Source organism: Oncorhynchus tshawytscha, linkage group LG25 (assembly GCF_018296145.1).
Source record: "Oncorhynchus tshawytscha isolate Ot180627B linkage group LG25, Otsh_v2.0, whole genome shotgun sequence".
NCBI lineage: Eukaryota > Metazoa > Chordata > Actinopteri > Salmoniformes > Salmonidae > Oncorhynchus > Oncorhynchus tshawytscha.
This window is the reverse complement of record NC_056453.1, coordinates 4,378,408-4,405,434: the sequence shown is the minus strand read 5'-3', so window position 1 is coordinate 4,405,434 and position 27,027 is coordinate 4,378,408. Positions and strand designations below refer to the sequence as shown.

Sequence of the window (27,027 nt, the reverse complement as noted above, 5' to 3'; positions counted from 1 at the left end):
AGGAAATGTGCGGGGACACCAGTGTCGAGGTAATATGTACTTGTAGGTAGAGTTAAAGTGAATACACATAGATAATAACAGAGAGTAGCAGCAGCATTCCGGAGGGGGGGGGGCAATGCAAATAGTCTGGGTAGCCTTTTGATTAGCTGTTCAGGAGTCTTATGGCTTAGAAGCTATTTAGGAGCCTTTTGGACCTAGACTTGGCGCTCCGGTACTGCTTGCCATGCAGTAGCAGAGAGAATAGTCTATGACTAGAGTGGCTGGAGTCTTTGACCATTTTTAGGGCCTTCCTCTGACACCGCCTGGTTTAGAGGTCCTGGATGGCTGGAAGCTTGCCCCCGGTGATGTACTGGGCCGTACGCGCTACCCTCTGTAGTGCCTTGCGGTCGGAGTACGAGTAGTTGCCATACCAGGCAGTGATGCAACCCGTTAAGATGCTCTCGATGGTGCAGCTGTAAAACCTTTTGAGGATGTGAGGACCCATGCCAAATCTTTTCAGTCTCCTGAGGGGGAATAGGTTTTGTCATGCCCTCTCCACAGCTGTCACGGTGTGCTTGGACCATGTTAGTTTGTTGGTGATGTGGACACCAAGGGACTTGAAGCTCTCAACCTGCTCCACTACAGCCCCGTCGATGAGAATGGGGGCGTGCTCGGCCCTCCTGTTCCTGTAGTCCACAATCATCTCCTTTGTCTTGATCACATTGAGGGAGAGGTTGTTGTCCATGCACCACACGGTCAGGTCTCTGACCTCCTCCCTAGAGGCCGTCTCATCGTTGTCGTTGATCAGGCCTACCACCGTTGTCGTCAGCAAACTTAATGATGGTGTTGGGAGTCGTGCTTGGCCATGCAGTCGTGGATGAACAGGGAGTACAGGAGGTGACTAAGCACGCACCCGAGGGATCAGCGTGGCAGATGGAGGTGTTTAGTCCCAGGGTCCTTAGCTTAGTGATGAGCTTTGTGGGCACTATGGTGTTGAACGCTGAGCTTCAGTCAATGAACAGCATTCTCACATAGGTGTTCCTTTTGTCTATGTGGGAAAGGGCAGTGTGGAGTGAGTTTGAGATCTTCGGATCTGTTGGGGTGGTATGCGAATTGGAGCGAGTCTAGCGTTTCCGGGATGATGTTATTGCTGTGAGCCATGACCAGCCTTTCAAAGCACTTCGAGTGCTATGGGGCGGTAGTCATTTAAGCAGGTTATCTTCGCTTTCTTGGGCACAGGGACTATGGTTGTCTCCTTGAAACATGTTGGTATTACAGACTCGGTCAGGGAGAAGTTGAAAATGTCAGTGAATACACTTGCCAGTTGGTCTGCGCATGCTCCGAGTACACGTCCCGGTAATCCGTCTGGCCCCGCGGCCTTGTGAATGTCACATTGGCTACAGAGTGCGAGATCACAGTCATCCAGAACAGCTGGTGCTCTCATGCATGTTTCAGTGTTGCTTGCCTCAAAGCGAGCATAAAAGGCATTTAGTCGGTCTGGTAGGCTTGCGTCACTGGGCAGCTCATGGCTTTCCCTTTGTAGTCCGTAATAGTTTTGAAGCCTGCCACTTGCGATGAGCGTCACAGCTGGTGACTGTCACTCAGTAAAATCTTTGAAATTGTTGCATGTTGCATTTATATTTTTGTTCAGTATACTTTGTACCTCTTATTTACTCAAGTGTTTCCTTCACATTGGAATGGACAGAGGTATTGCTCGAGTCGCAAAAAAAGTGAATATAATGTTGTGGATAAAGTTCGGAATAACAGTTTCATGTGTACAACATCTAACAACCTGCATCACTAAACAGAGCTTTGCCGTTTCGAAAAGGATTGGGGTCTTTTGTTGTTGCCTTTGTTCATGTTTTTTCAAGGCTACACAAGTTAAATCACAAAAGAGGTGTTTGAACCATTCTACAACATTACATTTACATCACACAGAGATTTGGTTCTAAAAATAAAATGTCTCCTTTAAAATCAGACATTTAATTTGAATCTTCAATTAACTTCATTATAAAAGAGTTGAAGACAGACGCCAGATGTATATTAAATTAGTGGACAGATTTCAGTACATTACAAATAAGCAAAACCATTTCTACCCTGATTTCCAGAAATGAGCCATAATAAATATAAAAAAAGACGACATAAAGAGTACGATGCCAAAGCAGTTTAAATATTTGATAACCAGACGTTGCTTATAGCCATTTCATGATGGGAATATCCCTAAATGGAGACTTCAGGTTTCTGCCACATCAGGGGTCCAGACTCCAGTTATCATATCTACAGAAAGGGAAACAGATTGTTTATGTGATTCTTACATTACATAAATCCATATTTATACATCGTACGTTTGTCATTTGATTGTTTTTCATCTACATTCTTTGACACAGGATTCGTTTTTTTAGTCAGGTGTAAACACAAGATACGTCTGAAACAATGTATTTGTGTTAGGGTGAGAGAACTCTGGGCCTGATATTTCTAATGTTTGACTTATGGGACAGGGACATTTCACATTAAATCAACATTTCAGTGTTCATATAAAATGTCAATGTGCCAGAGTTAGCAAAAGAGCTCATTTTTGTCCATAGTCCATTACCTGTTTAGAGTGCGACCGTGGTCAGTGGTCCAGCCCCCTCAGGGCAGCGATGGTGGACACCAGTCTACGGGGTAGCAGTTTGGCTGTTAGTCTGTACTCCTCTGGCTTGGCCCTCAGCAGGGTCACTATCTGCTGCAGGGTCCTGGAGGGCTGCAAGCCCAAAGCATCCATCACATTGCTCAGATAGTCTGTGGGGAGTTAGAAAACCAACACTGTTACAGACACACTGAAAACACAGTATGGACATACTAGTGCCTTCAGAAAGTATTAATAGAAACTGTAGTGTAGATTTGGCCTTGTGTTTTAGGTGTCCTGTTGAAAGGTGAATTCATCGCCGAGTGTCTGGTGGAAAACAAACTGAACCAGGTTCTCTTCTAGGATTTTGCCTGTGCTTAGTGCCATTCCCTTTCTTTTTTATACTGAAAAACTCCTCAGTCCTTAACGATTACAAGCAAACCCATAACATGATGCAACCACCATTATGCTTGAAAATAAGTTGAGTGGTACACAGTAATGTGTTTTATTGGGTTTGCCCCAAACAATTGTATTCAGGACAAAAATGTTTAGGTTTCACTTTAATGCCTTGTTGCAAACAGGATGCATGTTTTTGAATATTTGTATTCTGTACAGGCTTCCTTATTTTCACTCTTGTCAATTAGATTAGTATTTTGGTGTAACTACAAAGTTGTTGACCCATCCTCAGTTTCCTCTCATCACAGCCATTAAACTAACTATTCTAAAGTCAGCATTGGCCTCATTAGGTGCCCTTCTTTGTGAAGCATTGGAAAACCTCCCTGGTCTTTGGGGTTGAATCTGTGTTTGAAATTCTCTGCATGACTGAGGAACTTTACATACCTTGTGTGGGGTACAGGAAAAAATTATGTTAATCACTATGATCGCACAAAAAAATGAGTCCATGCAATTTATGTGACTTGTTAAAAAGATCGGACCCTTTTTTTCCAATTTCACCTAAAATGACATGCCCAAATCTAACTGCCTGTAGCTCAGGACCTGAGGCAAAGGATATGCATATTCTTGATACCATTTAAAAGAAAACACTTTGAAGTTTGTGGAAATGCGAAATGAATGTACATTAGGTAAAAGAAAATACAATTTTTTTTGTTTTACTTTATCATCTTATAGGACTTAGGAATCTAGGTGCAATTTATATTTTGGCCACCAGATGGAAGCAGTGTATGTGCAAAGTTTTAGACTGCATTTATGTTCAAAATGTATCAAGACTGCCCAAATGTGCCTAATTGGTTTATTAATACATTTTCAAGTTCATAACTGTGCACTCTCCTCAAACAACAGCATCGTATTCCTTCACTGTAATAGCTACTGTTCTCAGAAAGCTAATTGAAGCTTTCTGAGAATATCAGATATGTCATTGTCCTGGGAAATGTTCTTGTTACTTACAACCTCACACACCGATCTTAAGCATATTTTTACTCCTGTCCTTATTTAGGTTTGCATAACAAAGGGGTTGAATTCTTATTGATTCAAGACATTTCAGATTGTAATTTTTAATTGTGTGTAGGCCACTGACAAACAAAATCTCAAATTAATCCATTTTAAAATTCAGGCTGTAACACAACAAAATGTGGAAAAAATAAAGGTGTGACCACTTTGAAGGCACTATATTATTACCTATTAATTACTACATTACTACTATATATTTACCAATTCATCTCTTGTGGAGACATAACATAAATGGTATTGTAGCGTCTGTCAACAGATGATTGTGGGATGTGACGACAACGAGGAACGGTTTGCAGATTTTTTTTCCGGAGCTCGCATCTTTCGAATTTCTGAAAGGGAGGGGGAACATCCTATAGACTTGAAGGGGGGGTGGAGACTTCACAAGTCACATTTGTACCTTTCTCTAACATCTCCCCCCTGAACTTAATCGAGCATACGATGCAATTACGCAACATTTTAGTTGTGAGTTTCCGAGATTACAAATAGATGTAGAGTGTACCAGCAAAGCAAATGCTTTGGCAAGTAGGACTTTGGAATACTTGACCATGCTATATTACTAGCAACATCAATGTAGTTACAAATAACTTCATACTTACAACCAATGTGTGTATAAGTATGTATTGCTTCTTGGTTTATGTTAAATCGTCTGAAAATGTTATGAGTCTGTAGATAAAAACCCACAGTAGATTTAGATTTTTTTCTGAACAACCAACTCCAGATAATCAAAACGGCACACAGGAAGCAATGACTTATAAACATGTTTCATGTCCAACATAGTTCCCTAGGTCTAGATCTATCAAGCACATTTTGTAGGTAAGTGATGGTGGTCAGGTACCAATGTCGGTGGCCAGCTGTTTGGTAGAGTGGGCCGTGAGCTCTGGGATGAGCAGGATAGCGTCACAGTACGTCTGCATCGTCGCCCTGGCGATAGAGCCCAGCCAGTAGTCTGCCGTGTTGTCCAGCTCCGGAAGGTCATCACCTCAAATAAAATGTTATTTGTCACTTGAGTCGAATACAACAGGTTTACAGTGAAATGCTTACTGGAGGATCAAGTTTTGAAATCAGTGGAATTTGAGTATGATAGCTAAAGAGATTGAGAAAACACCCGTCTCCGGATTACATATTCAAACTAAGGGCAACCGTGGTATGGCATTCCTGACAGGGAGACACGTCCATCATGATTGATGATGTATACAGGTAAGATAGCTAGCTACAGATGTTATACGTTTCTATTTTGACAGAAAGTGGTTTTTATTTCAAGCTGAAGTGTACTGTTAGCTAGCTAGTGTTGGCTGGCTGGCTCCCTAGCTGACGTTAATTATTCGTATCCCAGAGCCGTTTACTTTTCTAGTTAGAGCCTAATGTTAGTTTGCTGACATTGAACAGCTAGCTTCCAGCAGTGTGGCATTGTTGGCACTGTGTTCATTGTTGTTTCAATAGCTAACATTAGCTGGCTGGCTCGTTATGTGATGTGTACAGCACCCGTTGAATATGGCCGGTGTCAGTAAACGTCTGCAAAAAAGCAGAATTAAATTGTTGCCAGCGGAGCTGATTAGGCTCTTTTCATATGTTATCCATAGGTAAACAAATAATCGTCCAGAGCGTCAAGTGTGCGCTCTGAACGCTCCGAGAGCAAAACAAGATGGGCGGGGCTAAAGCTTAAGAAGGTGTGAACGATGCTGAATGGGTGTAGACAAAGAAGAGACTCTTCACTAGATACCAAAACATTCAAAAAGGCCATTTTCTCAAAAGTGAGTTTACAAGTTGATCAACTTTCAAAGAAGAGTTACTTTCCTGATTTCAAGGTTTTACTGCTAACCTACAAAGCATTACATGGGCTTGCTCCTACCCATCTCTCTGATTTGGTCCTGCCGTACATACCTACACGTACGCTACCGTCACAAGACGCAGGCCTCCTAATTGTCCCTAGAATTTCTAAGCAAACAGCTGGAGGCAGGGCTTTCTCCTATAGAGCTCCATTTTTATGGAACGGTCTGCCTACCCATGTCAGAGACACAAACTCGGTCTCAACCTTTAAGTCTTTACTGAAGACTCATCTCTTCAGTGGGTCATATGATTGAGTGTAGTCTGGCCCAGGAGTGTGAAGGTGAACGGAAAGGCTCTGGAGCAACGAACCGCCCTTGCTGTCTCTGCCTGGCCGGTTCCCCTCTTTCCACTTGGATTCTCTGCCTCTAACCCTATTACAGGGGCTGAGTCACTGGCTTACTGGTGCTCTTTCATGCCGTCCCTGGGAGGGGTGCGTCACTTGAGTGGGTTGAGTCACTGATGTGATTTTCCTGTCTGGCTTGGCGCCCCCCCTTGGGTTGTGCCGTGGAAGAGATCTTCGTGGGCTATACTTGGCCTTGTCTCGGGATGGTAAGTTGGTGGTTGAAGATATCCCTCTAGTGGTGTGGGGGCTGTGCTTTGGCAAAGTGGGTGGGGTTATATCCTTCCTGTTTGGCCCTGTCCGGGGTTGTCCTCGGATGGGGCCACAGTGTCTCCTGACCCCTCCTGTCTCAACCTCCAGTATTTATGCTGCAGTAGTTTGTGTCGGGGGGCTAGGGTCAGTTTGTTATATCTGGAGTATTTCTCCTGTCCTGTCCAGTGTCCTGTGTGAATTTAAGTATGCTCTCTCTAATTCTCTCTTTCTTTCTCTCTCTCAGAGGACCTGAGCACTAGGACCATGCCTCAGGACTACCTAGCATGATGACTCCTTGCTGTCCCCAGTCCACCTGGCCGTGCTGCTGCTCCAGTTTCAACTGTTCTGCCTGTGATTATTATTATATGAACATTTGAACATCTTGGCCATGTTCTGTTATAATCTCCACCCGGCACAGCCAGAAGAGGACTGGCCATCCCTCATAGCCTGGTTCCTCTCTAGGTTTCGTCCTTTCTAGGGATGGGCTGGGTTTCTGTACAGCACTTTGAGATATCAGCTGATGTACGAAGGGCTATATAAATACATTTGATTTGACTTTCCCCATTGTTCCTCAAATGCAGTGTATGATTTGCCATTTCGTAGCTCTGAGTTTCTACTTTTATCCAATGTAAAAAACAACATTTCAAAGACAGATGGAGGGAGAGACAGAAAGAGAGCGGGGAGAGAAGAGGAGAGACAGTCACCTTGCTCAGGAGGGAAGGGAAGTTTGCCTGCATGCAGAGCCAATTCCAGTGCCGGGTCCTCTTGCGTCACAAAGGGCTCCAAGTGGAGCGGCAGAGACATGATGTACTGTCCTATCTGTCAGGGAGAAACACAGGCAGTTAGCCACCTTAACACACTCATGTCTGCTAGCCTGAACATTCATGGTACTATAGTAACACTAACTGTAAACATTTCCAATAGAAAACCCCACTATTGTTTTCTAAAGACAGGCTATGTATTACATAATACTGTCGTGGCATGACGATCATTAATCGGATTACTTATTTATTGTATCAACTAACTATGTTTAATTGTTACTCGATTAAATTAATCATGTAACAATTAACTCATGAGGAATTTGGGGAACGACGGGAAAAGTTGTTTAATGAGTTACTATCTCCTGACTTAAACTAAAAATGTATAGATATCTTTTACATCAATAACAGTCACTTATTAATCATTATTACATCAGTCTCGTTCTGAACAGCGCATAATCCTTGGATCCGCAAGAACCCTAGCCCTTCTGAATATCCAGTACTACACATTGATTTAATCATTTATTTATTAACTAACCAAATAACAGAATACACATACACACTTACATGAGATAAAAGTCCCTAGTGGACTGACAAGATATGACGACTTGTTACACATATGGAGAGGGAGGGGTACAACACTTGGATACATTTGGAAGCTATACTCACGGAAATATTTATACTTAGCACCCTAACCACCGCTCATTTGGATTAGAAATGCAATATATATTTACACATAGCTGTCCCTGATCGTCATCTATCCACTGAAACCAATCAATCCGTCTATGGGTAATGGCTATATGTAAGGCTATGGTGGTCCACCAGAGGTCACAATGTCCATCTTTGTAGAGCTTCTCTGGTAGTGGAGTGGATGTTAGACAGATACTTCAGATGTACCAATGGTCTGTGGGGGTTCTCCTTCCCAACTTGTGTCTTTAGTCAAAGTTCTTGGAACACTTTTACATGCACAGCTGCAGACTGTGAATGTTTCTGGTCTCCTAGGTGAGGTTATCTTCTCTTCTAGTGTTGAAGTTGAGAGCTCCAGATTCTCACCATTTCATCTTGTAGACTAACGTCTCACGTCTTTTGGTATCAATGGTTGATTATTCAGGGTACAGCGCCCAACCACTTTACACGGCAGTAGTAAGCCTGCAATGTACGGGTCTCACCATTTTCAGCCGTGTAGCCACCGCTCAACACGGTCTGGTCTTGTAGTTTTAACCATTAGTAACACGCAGCTCACGCTCTGTCAGGCTGGTCTCCTAGTGGTCTCAAGGTTGATTATTCAGGTTCAGGCTCCCAACCACTTTACACGTCAGCAGCAACCCGGCATGTTTTGGTCTGATATGTTAATTCTTAGTGAGTCCTTTTAATCACTCTGGTCGGAAAGGCGGTTCATTCACACTGACATGCTCTTCTGACCTCATTAGGGGCATGGCTTAGTGTGCAACGGACATGAAAACCATTATCTCATTAGAAGTTTAAAATCACATGTCTATCTTCTCAAAAATAGTTTTATCGTTCTTCATTTTGTATTAACAGCCTATTGGATGGAAACTTTACAACTAGAATGTGTTTACTTCCCAATTACAGTATTTCCGTTATATAGTTTTTAATGACATCACAAAAGGAGAAGCAACATGACAGGATTATTCTTTAAATCCCCACAGACCATTCTTAATATTCATATCTTATGAATATTGTTCCAAAGTACATTCTCTTGGAGAAAAAAGGTTTTGGTGGCAAAAGTCTCTGGAACAAAGAGATTTTTGCCTTCCCATACTAGAGAGCCAGAGGGCGAGTTTGTGCCAACTATTTATGACTGGCTATTAAGTCATAAAACTGGCTCAACTCCCCCCTCTACTATCCTGTGGGAGAGGGGGGGGGGGGTCTAGCTATCTGTCAGCCATGTGCAAGGCTGATCTGGCACCTGTGATCCTCATAAAGGCTAGAGAGTCATGACAATACATATAAAACATAATATTTTTACTCTTTGATTTGAATTAGCCTGTAGATGTTGAGCTCATAGCAGGAAACACTTACATTGGTGATGTACTCCTGTGGGGACAAGCTGAAGGTAGGCAGGTCTTCAGCATAGCTCTCTCCAAAACCTCCTGCATCTCGGCTCTGATAACAGCCATGGTACAATATGGAACATACAGTGGCAAGAAAAAGTATGTGAACCCTAGAGTTCTGCACAAATTTTATCTGATCTTCATCTAAGTCACAACAATAGACAAACAGTGTGCTTAAACTAATAACACACAAATGATTGTATTTTTCTTGACTATAATGAATACATCATTTAAACACACAGTTTAGGTTGGAATGAACCCCTAAGCTAATCATTTCTCCAAAAGATAATTGGAGTCAGGAGTCAACTAACCTGGAGTCTAATCAATGAGACGAGATTGGAGATGTTGGTTAGAGCTGCCCTGCCCCATAAAAAACACTCACAAAATTTGAGTTTGCTATTCACAAGAAGCATTGCCTGATGTGAACGCCTCGCCTCGAACAAAAGATCTCAGAAGACCTAAGGTTAAGAATGGTTGCCTTGCATGAAGCTGGAAAGGGTAACTAAAAGTATCTCTAAAAGTCAGCTCATGGTAAGACAAATTGTCCATAAATGGAGAAATTTCAGCACTGTTGCTACTCTCCCTAGGAGTGGTCTCCCTATGACTGCTCAATGAGGTTACGAAGAATCCTAGAGTGTCAGCTAAAGATGTACAGAAATCTCTGGAACAAGCTAACATCTGTTGACAAATCTACAATACGTAAAACACTACACAAGAATGGTGTTCATGGGAGGACACCATGGAAGAAGACACTGCTGTCCAAAAAAACAAACAAACATGGCAAGTCTGAAGTTTGCAAAAGAGCACCTGGATGTTCCAAAATATTCTGTGGATAGATGAAACTAAAGTTGTGTTGTTTGGAAGGTACACAGAACACTGTGTGTGGAGAAGGCACAACACACCAACATCAAAACCTCATCCCAAATGTAAACTATGGTGGAGGGAGCACCATGGTTTAGGGATGCTTTGCTGCCTCAGGGCCTAGACAGCTTGCGATGGAAAAATGAATTGCCAAGTTTATCACAACATTTTGCAGGAGAATGTAAGGCTGTCTGCCAATTGAAACACAACAGAAGTTGGGTGATGCAACAGGACAACGACCCAAAACACAGAAGTAACTCAACAACAGAATGGCTTGAACAGAAGAAAATACATTTTCTGGTCCAGTCAGTCCTGACCTCAACCTGATTGAGATGATGTGGCATGACTTCGAGCGGTTCACACCAGACATCCCAAGAATATTGTGGAACTGAAACAGTTTTGTAAAGAGGAATGGTCCAAAATTCCTCCTGACCGTTGTGCAGGTCTGATCTGCAACTACAGAAAACATTTGGTTGAGGTTATTGCTGCCAAAGGAGGGTCAATTGCTGCCAAAGGAGGGTCAACCTGTTATTAAATCCAAGGGTTCCCATACCTTTTCCAACTTTTCACTGTGAATGTTTACACGGTGTGTTCAATAAAGACATGAACAATTATAATTGTTTGTGTGTTATTAGTTTAAGCAGACTGTGTTTGTCTATTGCTGTGACTTCGATGAAGATCAGATAAAATGTTATGACCAATTTCTGCAGAAATCCAAGTCATTCTAAAGGGTTCACATACTTTTTCTTCCAAACGTTTACATACAGAAACACTGTCACTGTTGCGCACATTAGTACACACTAGAGAACGACCAATAATCGTCTGAGCCGATTCTAGCTTTGCCGATAGTCCCTCTACATAGCAAAGCTGCTGCTGCTATGCCAGCCACCACTCATTGCTTGAGCCACAAGCACTGCACAATGCCAAGGAAAATCAGCAACGGTAAGCTAGCTCATTCTCCAACAGAAAGATGCAGTATTGAGAAATGGATGAATTGACCAAAATCAAACTCCTGTTGCAAATATTAGTTTAGTTATTTCACTAATAATAAGGCTTGTGTCGATGTGCACGGAAATGCATGCAATAAGCAAGCTAGCTAAGCAGATAGTTTTGGTAAAGTAGTATAGCTATGTGGACACCTGCTGGTTGAACATCTCATTCCAAAATCATGGGCATTAATATGGAGTTACACACCCCCCCCCCTTTGCAGCAACAACAGCCTCCACTCTTCTGGGATGCCTTTCCACTAGCTGTTGGAACACTGCTGCAGTGACTTGCGTCCAGTTAGCCATGAGAGCATTATTGACGCACTGATGTTGGGTGATTAGGCCTGGCTCGCAGTCGGCGTACCAATTCATCCCAAAGGTGTTCCATGGGGTTTAGGTCAGGGATCTGTGCAGGCCAGTCAAGTTCTTCCATATTGATCTCAACAAACACTTTCTGTATGGACCTCGCTTTGTGCATGGGGGCATTGTCATGCTGAAAAAGAGCCTTCCCCCAAACTGTTGCCACAAAGTTGGAAGCACAGAATTGTCTCGAATGTCATGCTGTAGCATTAAGATTTCCCGTCACTGAAACGAAGGGGCCTAGCCCGAACCATGAAAAAACAGCGCCAGACCATTATTCCTCCCCTAACAAATTTTGCAGTTGGCACTTTTAGGGCTGTGGCGGTCACGAAATTGTCAGCCGGTGATTGTCAAGCAAATAACTGCCGAACACATTTAGCATCTCCTGGCTTCCACACATAGCCTACAAGCCATTTAAAAATAAATCCATGTAATATAGCCTACACCATAATAAATAAATACATTATATATTTTAGACAGGTCTAAAGAAGCATGATATGAAGAAAATGTAGTCTATTTCAGAAGAACAGAAAAGCACACTCAGTTGTGCTTATGTTAGGTCCTGATGTGGCTATGCCAAATGGCTGTCGGATATACTAGTTTATTTAGCAGACAAGATTTGCTTATAATTCCGTGGCATTATTTTATAGTATGAAGAATTCAAATGAACAAAGCCGAGTAAAATATTTTTTGAAATTCTTCAAACGATTGGAGGGAGGGCGCACGTGTGTCTCTACTCGGTGTTGAGCGGTTAAAAAGAAATAGGTACTGCTTATGCTTATTTAGAGTTATTAATGTAACTTTAGTTGTTCTACAAACATTGGGCTATATGTTTTGAGATTTAATACATTGTAAGGCTGCATGATGAGACTAATGAGGATTTGAAAAAAAGTTGCATGAAAAGGCATGAGCTCTGCTTAGTTTTTTTTTCGCAGGCTGTACACACTTTATCAGTCTCTCATTCACAATTTGACAAGCACTTGATAATGCCTCGAATTTCACTGCGGCATCCCCTTTGTGGCTATAATACACCCTAAAAAAATCCATGCCTTTTGTGGCCCGGAGTTCTGCGTTGTGCCCTTCTCTATGAGTGTGCTGCGCAATCTGAATCGTCTCGGCTCTGTCACTGGTCGGGTCTTTCTCACAGGCTACAAGTTAAGACAGACACATCCGTGATGCAACTGCACGTGTCCTTATCCAATTCCGAGGTGCATATTGAAGATATGCACCTCGGATGGGGCGGCAGGGTAGCCTAGTGGTTAGAGCGTTGGACTAGTAACTGGAAGGTTGCAAGTTCAAACCCCCGAGCTGACAAGGTACAAATCTGTCGTTCTGCCCCTGAACAGGCAGTTAACCCACTGTTCCTAGGCCGTCATTGAAAATAAGAATTTGTTCTTAACTGACTTGCCTGGTTAAATAAAGGTAAAATTAAATTAAATCTATAAGTCTTTGCTAGGTAAAGCTCTGCCTTATCTCAGCTCACTGGTCACCATAACAACACCCACCCGTAGAATGCGCTCCAGCAGGTATATCTCACTGGTCATCCCCAAAGCCAACACCTCATTTGGCCGCCTTTCCTTCCAGTTCTCTGCTGCCAATGACTTGAACAAATTGCAAAAATCACTCAAATAGGAGACTTAACTCCCTCACTAATGTTAAGCATCAGCTATCTGAGCAGCTTACCAATAGCTGCAGCTGTACACAGCCCAACTGTAAATAGTCCATCCAACACTTACATCATTCCCATATTGTTTTTAATTTACTTTTTTTGCTCTTTTGCACACCCGTATCTCTTCTTGCACATCATCTGCACATCTATCACTCGTGTTAATTTGCTAAATTGTAATTACATCGCTACTATGGCCTATTTATTGCCTTAACGCCTAAATCCATTTGCACACACTGTATATATATTTTTTATATTGTGTTATTGACTGTACTTTTGTTCATCCCATGTGTAACTCTGTGTTGCTTTTTGTTGCACTGCTTTGCTTTATCTTGGCCAGGTCGCAGTTGTAAATGAGAATTTGTTCTCAACTGGCCTACCTGGTTAAATAAAGGTGAAATAATAAATATTGGAAGAACTGCCCACATTTACTTTTCATCAGCCAACAAGATGAGTAGGCCTAACAAACAGCAAAAGCACTAGCCTATGTCAATCTACTATCCTCCATAGTACAAAAGTCGACCTATTCTATTCTGTGCAATAATTAAATATTCCAAACATAGATCCCAAATTAATACAACCACTAGCACAAAAAACTTTTTATGCAATGTGGCTGACACAACAGATCAGAATGTTTAGCTTAAAATGTTGATTAGGCTATTTCTTCACATTAAAAGTACATCAGTGCACACATGGTAGTCAGTAGGTTATAAGCGCCAATGTTCCATTAGTAGGAAACACCATTATCAAAAGTGACTGCAAATGCAATTATGCATGTAATGCTTTTATTCTAAAAGGTGCATTTTAAATGGTGAAAATTAATCTTCCCCGAACTTGAATCTCACATGCTGCTTATATATGCCAGCTACATGCAGACCAGACCGCCCCTGCGCACGTTGATTTTGTCCACCCATACCAGACGTGATCAGGACATGCAGGTTCAAATATAAAAACGAACTCTGAACCAACTATATCACAGGTCGAAAAGCATTAAACATTTGTGGCAATTTAGCTAGCTAGCTTTCTGTTGCGAGCTAATTTGTCCTGGGATACAAACATTGAGTTGTTATTTTACCTGAAATGCACAAGGTCCTCTAGTCCGACAATGAATCCACAGATAAAAGGGTAAACCGAGTTTGTTTCTAGTAATCTCTCCTCCTTCTTCTTTGGACTTTATATGGCGCTTGGCTACCAACTTCAAGGTGCATTATCACTACCAACTGGACTGGAGTGTGGACCTCAGTTCACCTTTCAATCACTTACATGGTTATATGCTCCTACAAACCAATGAGGAGATGGGAGAGGCGGGACTTGCAGCACGTCAAGCGTCACAAATAGAACCAATTTCTATTTTAGCACCTGGCTACACAGACGCTGGTTGACGCGCGCGAGCAGAGTGTGTGCAATGATTGAATAACATGTATGTGTACATTTATTTAGCGATGCGAGCGGATTATGCACATGTTGATTTTGTCCCCCCACACCAGACGTGATCAGGACAGGCAGGTTGTAATATCAAAACGAACTGTGAACCAAATATATTCATTTGGGAACAGGTCGATAAGTAAACATTTATGGCAATTTAGCTAGCTAGCTTGCTGTTGATAGCTAATGTGTCCTAGGATATAAACATTGGGTTGTTATTTTACCTGAAATGCACAAGGTCCTCTCTGTGTACATTTATTTTGCAACGCACGCGTCGTGAGAAATGTGGTCAGCATGTTCGGCTCTACACCCCTTGTAAAGCGGATTAATGTGCTTAATTTTAAGAAGTTATTTGGCCACTTTAGTTGTGATACAAACCTTATTAAAACATATAGGCCTATGGGCTAGGCAACATGAGGTGTGCGACTATGATTCAAACAAGTCGCAAAAAAAGGCATTGTTTATTATGCTGGCCATCATTCACAAGTGATAGGCTACTATTGTCACCCATTAGACTTTACATATACTACTAAATAATATGCATGTGTGAAATTCGTTTAGATTTAGAATGGACCATTATCATGCACCTGTATTGAAACAGAGGCAATGTTATCTATGCACTTGAATAGTGAATGGAGAACACTTTTTCCGGTGGTTTATTTTCATGCCAGCCAGATAGGCTATTCTCCTGTTGTAAACATATATTTTTTGCCATCCCTCTCTCTCCTTGTTAGATATTAAAACACATTTATGGCTTGGTAGCAAATGTCATGGCCATTGAGCTAGTTCTCATAGTAGCAGTAAACAGGACAAAGTGAATTGAGTGATGGAGAGAGATGTGAGGAGAAGTTAAGGCCTCGCACCATCCAATCGTAGCAGTAGAAACAAGTTACAACCCGCCCATTTGTTGACATAGTTGAACTAGCCAATTGAGTTGTTTAAAATGTAGTCCTGGCAGCGGAGTTGTTTAGACAGCTGAAAAAAAATATTTTCCAAATCACGGAAAATAAAAAAGTCTCATAAGCATCCGTGATCACAAATCATGACGTTACGTTGGGCCCATTTGCATTGAATAGATGTTATTTCATATTGTCAAACTAACAGCAGTGCATATATGATGTCCTTCCCTACAGGCGTGACATGCTGGAGTGATCAGTAGGCCAATATAAGCCCCAAGTGGAAGGCAAACACATCGTCTGTCATCTGTAGCACCATAGACTTCACTGATCAGCCAAAACAAGCTCAATAACTCAATGCATGCACACACTCCTATTGAATATGCATTCATCTGTATTGTGAATAGTCCTATGCAATCTTAATTTACCTAGTTGATAAAGCGATTTACCATTCAAATACAATTACTACCATTATATTGTTATGTAGTTAGATTGGTAAAAACAGTCACATTTATAGTTTGATTTAAAAAAAATGTATGCATTAATGCATCTCATGGAAATTTGTCCAACATTTTTTCAAATGTAATGATATTGAATATCAGCCATCGGCCTCCTTGACCCCCAAAGATTGGCATCGGCCCTAAAGAAATTCCACTGGTCATTCTTTAATAAACACACACACGCACACACACTCACCTCCATTGTGGAGACCAGGCAGAGTTGATGTTTGATCTGCAGGAAGACCGAGTCGAAAGCCAGCTGATTGGCCTGCTGGTTGAGACGGGTCAGAGCCACTCGGGGCTCAGCCAGAAGACTGGAGTTACCTGTCCCCTTCTCCTACAACGCAATGGCAACTTGATCATGCCAGACCGCACAACAGACCTAACTCCCTAAAAATATACTCACACTTAATTGCATTACAAGGCTTTAATGAAGCAAAAATGACAAAGTCATTCATCTCAATACTATATTTTCTCCCTGATTGTACCCAATTCTAAAAAACTAAACGCAGACACAAATGAAAGTTAACAGTGCCAAGTCATCTCCATTTTCCGTCAGCATCACCATCCATACCTTAAGGGAGTAGAGGACCTCCATCAGGCTGTTGTACTCTGCCATGTTGCCCCGCTGCAGGTAGTTGTACTCCTGCCAGGGGTTCCTGCCACTGGTCTTCCTCTCCGTGGAGCTGGCCTCCTGGATGCCCGCCAGGCTCAGAGGGCTGTATGACTCAGACAGGTACTTCCCTGCCGTGGCCAGGATCCTATAGGATCATAATGTAAGGTGTGTTGAGACCCATGTACTATATAATGCACTTTAGTAAACCTATAAGGATGGATATCAGTCAGGGAGTCAGGTAGCTACGGAGTAGGGGCTGGGGCTGGGGGTTGATTTGGAATTCAGCTATTGTCATGGTGTTGGTCTTACTTGTTTGACAGCTGCTGCTCATAGGCACCACATTGTCTCAGCAACTCCCCACAGGTGGCCATGATTCTGCAATGCAGAGGAAACACAGGGAATAAAAAAAAGTTAAATACAGTTCATGCACAACTATATCCTTTTCATACTACTGAGCCAAGCCCAGCCGAGCTGTACTGCACTGGCCTGGTTACGCATTAACCATGGTTGTTGGAACCGTTCTGAAATTACAGTGGGCAAAGGAAAATATCAGAGCCAGCAGAGCTTGGTTTCGGTTTGCACAAAACCAACCTGACAGAGTTCTGGAAGGCTGTCCAATCCTCTTGGAACAGAGCAGCACTGGGCGTGTCCTCCAACCTGCACTTCTTCCTGATTGACTGCAGAGTGGTGGAGAAGTCTGACACATACCTGTGGAAAATATGGCCAAGACACATAAGTGAGGGCAATGGGCAAAAGTTAACAGGAATATTCACATCTACTATGTAGTATATACAGTGGGATCCGAAATTATTAACACAGTTGATAAAGACGAGCAATAATGACTGAATAAAACAAATAATATAAATGAGTTATTCTATGCAAAACATTTTTGTGGGGGAATAATATTATTTCATACTAATACAATTGATCACCTTTACTCCAAACACAGAAACGCATACAATACGCTCCCTCACCCTCCCTTTGACCATAACTCTACCCTCCTGATTCCTGCTGACTAGCAAAAATTCAAAACAGGAAGTACCAGTGTAAGGGAAATGTGTGCTTTTCTTAAACTAATTTCTGTGTTCTAGTCATGTGCTGTTCTATAAAACAATTGCTGTGTTCATGCAAGTGGTTGACTGAACAAATCCTCTTCTTATCAGTAGCTGCAATTTGGCAGTATGCCCAGACCTTGTTTTGAGAACAAACTAAATATATATCTCAGTTGCAAGGTCTCAGCTTAGAGAGGAGAAGCCTTGTGAGGTGTTGGTCTGTCACGTTATGAAACAGTATTGGTCGGTCACATGAATGAAACAAAAACAGTAATGATGAATGAATCATGCTAAATCTCGCAAATATAATCTGTCTGTGTATAGCCGTATATAAGACAACTGCTGGGACTGCCCAGAGAGCTCCTGATTGATGTGTACTATGGTGCATTGAGTTGGTTGGAACCTCTCCAGCTCGCTGACAATAAACAATGATTCATTTAAGATTGACTGAGTGTCCCTGTGTAAGAATTTCCACGACAATTTGGCATCAACGAACAGCATGATTGATTCTGCCTGGGGGAGCTTTCCAGTGGGGGTCTGTGAGGAAAACCGGTGGCGCATTTTATGAAGTGTGAGGGAAATTCCCGTCTGACCAAAACACGATGAGGACCCGCCCCGACCAGACCCTTACAGTGAGCTGCCCAGGAGGAGACACATCATCCATGAACAATTGAGTGACAGCAACTGATTTCAGTAAGTCAATTTAAATGAATCTGTATAAAAATATATATTTTTAATAAAAACACCAGCGCGCTGACAATAAACAATGATTCATTAAGATTGACTTTGAGTGTCCGTGTGTAAACATTTCCACGACACGCTCAAATAGGAAGTGGTCTAATGAAGCAGATGCTAAGCTCCCGGACTGTTTCGTTAGCACATACTGGAATATGTTCCGGGATTAATCTGATAACATACACTACATGGCCATGCAATCTCCACAGACAAACAATTCCAGTAGAACATTCTTACTGAAAAGTTCCGTGACTTTCAACGTGGCACCGCCATAGGATGCCACCTTTCCAACAAGTCAGTTGGTCAAATTTCCTTCCTGCTAGAGCTGCCATGCTCAACTGTAAGTGTTGCTATTGAGAAGTGGCAACAACGGCTCAGACACAAAGCTAACAGAACGTGAGCGCCAAGTGCTGAAGCGTGTAACTCTTTAAAAAAATGGTCTGTCCTCAGTTGCAACTCACTGCCGAGTTCCAAACTGCCTCTGAAAGCAATGTCCGCACAATAACTGTTTGTCGGTAGCTTCATGAAATGGGTTTCCAGGGCCAAGCCTAAGAACACCATGCGCTAGGAGTGGTGTAAAGCTCACCGCCATTGGACTCTGGCAGTCCACCCTTACCACCTGGGGGCAGCCCAACAGGAAGTCCAGGATCCAGTTGCATCACACACTTACTGTTGTTCTTTACGCAATCCAGAAACGGTCCATTATAAATCACAATCTGGGTCAGGTGGGTATGATTTGAAAGCTTATTATACTGCCAACATAACTAGCTAAGTTTTAAAATACAATCTTACAGTGTTAGGCTTTGACAAGGCAATTCATACAGCGCTGTGCAGAGCATGTCTGTCGTCATGTATAGCATGCAACTGTACAGCCACTGCTTTATAATTTAGACATTTATCAGTGTCCAAATCTGCCATTTTCAACTCATGTGTATGAGTGTAAAACAAAATATCTTTCACTGAGCAATTGTATTAGTATGAAATCATTTCTGAATTTGTTAAAGCATACAACAAAAGCTCAGTAATTAAATTGTTGGTTATACAGTCATTATTACTCATCTTTATCAAGGTGTCAATAACTCGGACTGTAAGTGTTTGTACTTTGTAGCTGTGTAATTACTTGGTGAAGAGGGCTTTGAGGGCCTTGAGGAGGCCACACACGGCCAGGCCGTCGGTCAATTTGGCACAGCGGTCCACAGCAACACTGGCCAGGCCAAACAGCTTCCCCACTGAGTGACTCAGCTCCTCCACACAGTCTATCACCTCCCCACGTTCCTGAAAGAGGGAGGGTGATAAGGAGAGAAAGTGTAGTGAAGAGAGAAGGAAAGAGGTACACAGTCAAACGGTCACATGGTCCTTTCCACCTGCCTACCCAGGTATGACACTAAAATATGAAATTACCATTGTATCAGGGTTGGGGTGTGTGTGTGTGTAGGTTTGGGCGGTATCCAGATTTTCATACCACCCTTGTACCATACCGGGGTATATGGTATTACCAGCACTACACACAAAAAAATCCTAATGAACATTATCAGAATGCAAACAAAACACTAACAAGTACATGCATCACCGCCTGGTATGGCAAGAACACTAGGCCCCAACTCATACACTGTTGTCTCTGCTGTCCTGGAGCGCCAAGTCTAGGACCAAAAGGCTCCTTAACAGCTTCTACCCCCAAGCCATAAGACTGCTAAACAATTATTTGCATTGACCCCCCCCTCCCTTTGTTTTTACACTGCTGCTACTCGCTATTTAATAGTCACTTTACCCCTTCCTAAATTACCTTGACTAACCTGTACCCCTGCACACAGTATATAGCCTCATTATTATGTTTAAAAAAAAAATATATATATATATATATATAATTACTTTTGTTTATTTTGTAAATATTTTCTTAACTCTATTTTCTTAAAAACTGGATTGTTGGTTAAGGGCTTGAAAGCAAGCATTTCACGGTAAGGTCTATACCGGTTGTATTCGGCAAATGTGACAAATAATATTTGATTTGAAATTCCAATTGCGGTTGCTAGCTAAATGCTAACGAGCGAAAGCAAACTAATTCATTGCAAGGACAGACAACTCAGCTCATAAAGTAATACCTCAAAAGTCTAAAAGCAGTTTGCTGCACACACAAAGCAAATATTAAACACCAGGGTCTTGATCCAGGAGGGGATTCTCTGCTGAGATAACTAGCAAGTTAGCAAAGAATACACAACTGGAGAGTATTAAGCACATCTAACTTATTAATATAAGATACTGTATCTAGCTGGGAAACATTTACTAGTGTGTAAACTTGATCACCTCCACCATGCTTCACAGTAACTCTCGTTGTGCACTAGCTGTAAAAAACACATTTGTTTTGGGAAATTACCAGCAAAATTATGTTACAGGTGAAATGAAGAACGCAATCTTCTTTATCTTGTAACCTAATGCACAAGTTGACTGCAGGTATTTACTTAAAGTCTAAATAAAAAATGTAATGTAATAAAAAAAACAGTTAAGAAAATATGTTTCTACGGTATTGAAAATCATACCGTGGGTATTTCAAAATACCATAGCATACGGTAGATACCGTCCAACCCTATGTTCGTATGTACAGTAAGGTCCCAAATTATTGGCACCCTTGATAAATACTGCATAAAACCTAGGTGGGACCAAGTCACCATTATTTGAGTCACAAGCATGTTTCTGGAAATCAGCTCTCCCTGTTCGCTAGCTCACCCGACCTGTGCTGATTGGCAGCTTGCTAGTCCAATCAGAGGGCCGAGTGTGCGTTTCACTAGCCAATCTGTTCCACTGTTTATTTTTTTGCAAGTGCGATGCCTAAAATATGGTAGTGAATCTTTGATGTTACGGGGCTTTTATGCATCCACTGGACCTGGGGCCCTTATTAAGGTCAACGGCATCATGAACTTGACCCAGTACCAGGACATTTTAGATAAAAACCTGGTTGCCTCTGCCAGGAGGCTGAAACTTGGCCGCAAGATAATAACCTCAAGCACAAAATACAAAGAAATATTTAATTAACTACAAAATAAACAGTTCGCAATGGCCATCTCAATTTCCGGACTTGAACCCTATTAAAAAAACGTGTGGTTTGAATTGAAGAGGGCAGTCCATAAGCGCAGACGAAGGATATCAAGGATCTGGAAAGATTCTGTATGGAGGAAATGTCTAAGATTCCTCCCAATGGGTTCTCCAATCTCATAAAACATTTTACAAAAAGGCTCAGTGCCATTATCCTGCCAAGGTGAGGTATTGAAAACAAGGGGGCCAATAATTTGATCCCCATCTTTTTGAAGGAAAAAAATATATTACTTGTTAAACAAAATATATTTTTTTTCAATTGTATCAGTATAAAATACAAATGTTCAAATTGTTTTGAGCATACAATATATCTCATTAATTGTATTATTTATTTTATAGGTATTTTTTGCTCATCTTTATCAAGGGTGCCAATTATTTTGGACCTGACTGTACGTGTGTCTCTCACCAGGGGCATGGCGCTGATCTGGATTAGGAGGTGGGACTTCTCCAGGTCTCCATACTGCAGCTGGTAGGGTTTGTAGGGGTCGTACAGGGAACTGACCAGCTCATTCACCTTCAGCAAGTTGTTCTCACCTGAGAGGTACAACCACAACGTAAGTCTACAGTACCTTGAGGTCTGAACAGTGAGCACTGAACTTACCCCCCCAAATCGCTCCTTTAACATCAATCCTAAGGAAAAGTTTGAATTTCGTGGGTGGAGCTAAAGTCAGGATTCATCCTTATACATCACTACAATTTATTAGTCATTATACACATGTAATGAGCAGATCTTGCAAATACTTGAGCTGCATTTACTTTAGTTTCCCTACTATAATTATCTTACCTATGGAATAGTCCCAAAAGTGCAAACGTCAAGCCAAATCAAGGGCACCTTAAATACTTTCAAGTATTTGACATGTATTTAACCCAGGTCTTATATCAATACAATATTAACATCTATATCATCACTCTCACTGTTGACAACTGATTAAGGATGAAAATAAGCTGTCTAGCTAAATCCAGCACTATTTCACACCTCAGCATTGACTGACTTGTTGATGAATAAGCACTGTCCCTATTACATACAAATGATAGGCCTAAAACTACATAGGAGTGGTAGCAGGTGAACAGACCCAGGTGTGGCAGCATAGCTTGCTCCAGGCTCCTGCCGAAGGTGGCAGCGGTGTGGTGGAGCTCCAGCAAGGTGTCCATCCTCTGCTCCTGGGGGGTGAGCTCCATGGCTGTGCTCAGACACACAGGGATGGAGGGCACCAGGGCCCCCAGGGTCTGGATCAGCAGCACCGTCACCACCTCGTACGGGTTCTTAAATACCTGGTGGGGGAGAGGGCAGATGATAGTCAGGGACATGGGGTTAGGCTGTAGAATGCAAAATATACGTGGAAGATAGTGTATCCTTGAAGCTCTGCAGACATGTTCTTTAAAGCAAAAGGCAAATGTGTGTTATTGTACAGCCTACCAGCGGAAATTATGCTATGAAAATAGTGTGTCATTTATGGTATGAGTGTGTGAGGATACCTAGGGTGTATGTTGCTGTACTTAGTGCGAGGATACTTAGCTGTGTTTTACAGTGAGACGAAGTGTGAAAAAGATGCCTAGTTGTGCGCGTTGCGGTATGAACCAGGGTGTGTGAAAGATGCCTAGTTGTGCGCGTTACAGTATGAGCCAGCTTGTGTGTGAAAGATGCCTAGTTGTGCGCCTTACGGTATGAACCAGGGTGTGTGAAAGATGCCTAGTTGTGCGCGTTACAGTATGAGCCAGCTTGTGTGTGAAAGATGCCTAGTTGTGTGCGTACGGTATGAGCCAAAGATGCCTAGTTGTGCGCGTTAAGGTATGAGCCAGCGTGTGTGTGAAAGATGCCTAGTTGTGTTACAGTGAGCCAGCTTGTGTGTGAAAGATGCCTAGTTGTGCGGTATGAGCCAGCTTGTGTGTGTGTGTGAAAGATGCCTAGTTGTGAGCCAGCGTGTGTGTGTGAAAGATGCCTAGTTGTGAGCCAGCGTGTGTGTTGAAAGATGCCTAGTTGTGCGCGTTACGGTATGAGCCAGCTTGTGTGTGAAAGATGCCTAGTTGTGTGCGTTACGGTATGAGCCAGCGTGTGTGTGTGTGTGAAAGATGCCTAGTGTGTGCGTGTGTGTGAAAGATGCCTACAGTATGAGCCAGCGTGTGTGTGAAAGATGCCTAGTTGTGCGCGTTGCGGTATGAGCCAGCGTGTGTGTGAAAGATGCCTAGTTGTGCGCGTTGCGGTATGAGCCAGCGTGTGTGTGAGTATACCTGGCTGCTCCACTGTAGCTGTGAGTGCCAGGTGGAGAGTAGGGTGTCGTAGAGTTCAGCCAGCTGCTGGTTCAGACTCAGCTCACTCTGAGACAGATCCTGCCACACACTCACCAGCTGACCCTGGAAACAAACACACACTCCTACAGATAAACCCTGTAAGACCCTAGCAATTACAGTCCCTCCAGGATTACGCAATCGTATAATTCATGCAAAAACCAACCAAACCGTGCAAAATATGAAAGAGCTCGTAGTTTTGACCAATCACGCACTTTTACCGCATAAAAGGTCCAATCAAAAGAGTTTGCGATTTTGACCACTGTTAGCGCAGAAAACAGCCCAATCAAAAGCACTCCTCACTTTTTTCCCTGCCAGTGTGTGAATCTGATAGCTGATAACTGACAGATTATGACTGACAGAACTGACATGAACAGGAATCCATTTCATTTATCAACAAAAGTCACAGCTAAAGTGGGGGCAAATTGTTTTGCACTCCATGCAACGTTGTGTTGGAACACAAGAGAAAGTCATGCAAAGCATGTGAAAACTACGTCCGAACAGCCACCACAGCAGCGGCAGATCACCATGACTGATACCAGAGACATTTCTGACAGTGAATTGCAGCTTGCGATTTATTCATTATTTTTGAATGACCCGTTTTACTGACTCGAGAATCATTATTCGTTTTGTTTGTACTGCTGGCCGCAACGAAGGATGGATTGATTTACGCTCCTCCGGCTCAGCGGCTCCAGAACTGTCTATCATGTGTTCACGCAAGAAAATAGATCATGCAGCAGGCAGCATAGAGACGGAGACTATTCAGCTTAAAATACTACAACTGAGCACATACGACTTATTAATTGATTTATATGAAATGAACATGATCAAAACAAAAATCTGTAAAGCCGATGTAAAAGTAAGCATTTTTGGCCGCAGATATCACAACAACAACATTGAGAAGTCTTGGGGGGGCTGATTAAATGAATCAGTGATACATGCAATACATACCTTATGACACTTGAAGTAGTAGGCAAGGAGCTGTGGCATTCTGTCTATCTCTGTGAAGACATTCACAAACAGCTTGGCTTGGTCTACAGGGAAGAAAACCATGAAGAGGAGAAATAGGAGTTTAGAAATAATATAAATACTGGATTCAAGTTAAGGCAAACACTTAATTTCAACAGTATTCAGGCAAGAGTTTAATCAGCAATTACTTAGGAGACCAATGTATATGAAAATAACCATAGACCTTGGCATGGTCTGAACCGGATGTCTAAACTAAAGCGGATTCAATATTCAAACTCTCAATCCCATCCTTTACAAAACAGTATCTTACCTACAGACATGGAATTGAAGGTGGCTACTATCTGTGGGCTGGCCAGGGCCTCCAACCTGTTCTTTAGAGCCTCCAGGTAGACACATTTCTCAGAGAAGTCTGGCGTATCTACCAGCATACCTAGGCTGTTCTGCATGGCGGTGAGCTTAGAGGAGATCACTGTCAAATCCTGGAGAACGAGGGAGCGCTGGAGGTTTAGGTTCAAACAAAATGGAGGTTTGGTTGAACCAAAATGACTAAGCACACGCACAAGATCACACAAAGTCTACAAAACATTAAGAACACCTTACTAATAGTGTCGTTCCCCCCTCCCTCAGAATCAGAACAGCCTCAATTTGTCAGGGCATGTACTCTACAAGGTGTGGAAAGCGTTCCATAGGGATGCTGGCCCATGTTGACTCAAATGCTTCACACAGTTGTGTCAAGTTGGCTGGATGTTCTTTGGGTAGTGGACCATTCTTGATACACACGGGAAACTGTTGAGCATGAAGAATCCAGCAGCATTGCAGTTCGAGACACAAACCGGTGCGCCTGGCACCTACTACCACTTCCCTCATTCAAAGGCACTTAAATCTTTTGTCTTGCCCATTCACCATGTGAACAGCACACATACACAAGCCACGTCTCAATTGCCTCAAGGCTTAAAAATCCTTATTTAACCCATATCCTCTGCTTCATCTACACAGATTGAAGTGGATTTAACGAGTGACATCAATAAGGGATCATAGCTTTTACCTGGATCCACCTGGTCAGTCTATGTCATGGAAAGAGCAGATGTCCCTTACACACACACACTTCACTGACACAAAACCCAGTTCCATTCACATACGCACGCACATAACACACACGACAGCACAAACACATGCATACCGACACAAGTCCACACCCACTATTCGGTACATTGCGACAAATACCATTTTATTTTATTTGAAATTAAAATCAATAGACCCTATGGCTTCCCATAAATGTGGGCTCTCTACCCTGACTCTATACCTCAAACATAAATATGTAGTTCTGCCTTTTGAGGAGTTAGAATTTTGGGTCTCTCAATACTATTAAAGAACACCAAAAAGGCAGGATGTGTAGTGCTCTTTGTAGAACAAGAATAATATTGTCATAAATAAAATGTGCCCAATAAAATAATTTGGAATCCTAAATGTATAAAATCTGTACAAAAAGTGAATCGCCAGCGTTCCATATCACAGGATAGGAGCGCAAACGTTTTAGAGGTAGATTGACGCCACCTGTGTCTTGAAGGTCTCCTCAATGTCTGCACTGAGCGTGCTCCATTTGTCTGCTTCCCGTAGCGCATCGGCAGCCAGGTGCATGCGAGACTTGACCTGATCAAGCTCCACCAAGACCTGCAGCACAGAATCAAGAACAGGTAAACATACAATTCATATTTGGCACATTGTGAGCTTGTTGTACTATTTGGATAGTATGATATCCTGTCCAGGTGCTAGATCGTAGAGTAGTATGCGCCTGTGTATGTGACCATGAACGGACTGTGCTGCATCTGTGTTATGGGTCTTTGCTTAGTACAAGTCACTTCACTCAGTCTGTCTGTGTAATATACAGGGGGAAGGAAAAGTATGTGAACCCTTTAGAATACTACTATAGAATACTATATTACTTGGATTTCTGCATAAATTGGTCATAACATTTTCTCTGGTCACAACAATAGACAAACACAGTCTGCTTAAACTAATAACACACAAACAATTATAATGTTGCATGTCTTTATTGAACACACCGTGCAAACATTCACAGTGCAGATTGGAAAGTACGTGAACCCTTGGATTTAATAACAGGTTGACCCTCCTTTGGCAGCAATAACCTCAACCAAATGTTTTCTGTAGTTGCAGATCAGACCTGCACAACGGTCAGGAGGAATTTTGGACCATTCCTCTTTACAAAACTGTTTCAGTTCCACAATATTCTTGGGATGTCTGGTGTGAACCGCTCGAAGTCA

The 27,027-nt window shown here is 42.3% G+C and overlaps 1 protein-coding gene across 4 annotated transcripts in view; it reads right to left on the bottom strand.

Moving 5' to 3' along the window:
- Positions 1-1,941: 1,941 nt before the first annotated feature.
- The window catches only part of LOC112224081 (conserved oligomeric Golgi complex subunit 7), a 46,078-nt gene continuing 20,992 nt past the window's right edge, over positions 1,942-27,027 (bottom strand). For 3 of the 4 annotated variants that reach the window (XM_042305887.1, XM_024387376.1, XM_024387378.2), the window contains 16 exons: positions 26,300-26,416; positions 25,056-25,242; positions 24,728-24,810; positions 23,720-23,842; positions 22,564-22,762; positions 21,897-22,024; positions 19,524-19,678; positions 17,208-17,324; positions 16,926-16,991; positions 16,575-16,761; positions 16,197-16,337; positions 9,275-9,358; positions 7,178-7,292; positions 4,890-5,033; positions 2,573-2,760; positions 1,942-2,256 (listed from right to left, as the gene is read on the bottom strand). In XM_042305887.1, the coding sequence (XP_042161821.1) occupies positions 2,594-2,760; positions 4,890-5,033; positions 7,178-7,292; positions 9,275-9,358; positions 16,197-16,337; positions 16,575-16,761; positions 16,926-16,991; positions 17,208-17,324; positions 19,524-19,678; positions 21,897-22,024; positions 22,564-22,762; positions 23,720-23,842; positions 24,728-24,810; positions 25,056-25,242; positions 26,300-26,416 (2,013 nt within the window). In that variant the 3' untranslated portion in view covers positions 1,942-2,256; positions 2,573-2,593. The remainder of the gene's footprint in view (positions 2,257-2,572; positions 2,761-4,889; positions 5,034-7,177; positions 7,293-9,274; positions 9,359-16,196; positions 16,338-16,574; positions 16,762-16,925; positions 16,992-17,207; positions 17,325-19,523; positions 19,679-21,896; positions 22,025-22,563; positions 22,763-23,719; positions 23,843-24,727; positions 24,811-25,055; positions 25,243-26,299; positions 26,417-27,027) is intronic. The other variant, XM_024387377.1, reaches the window with a different exon arrangement.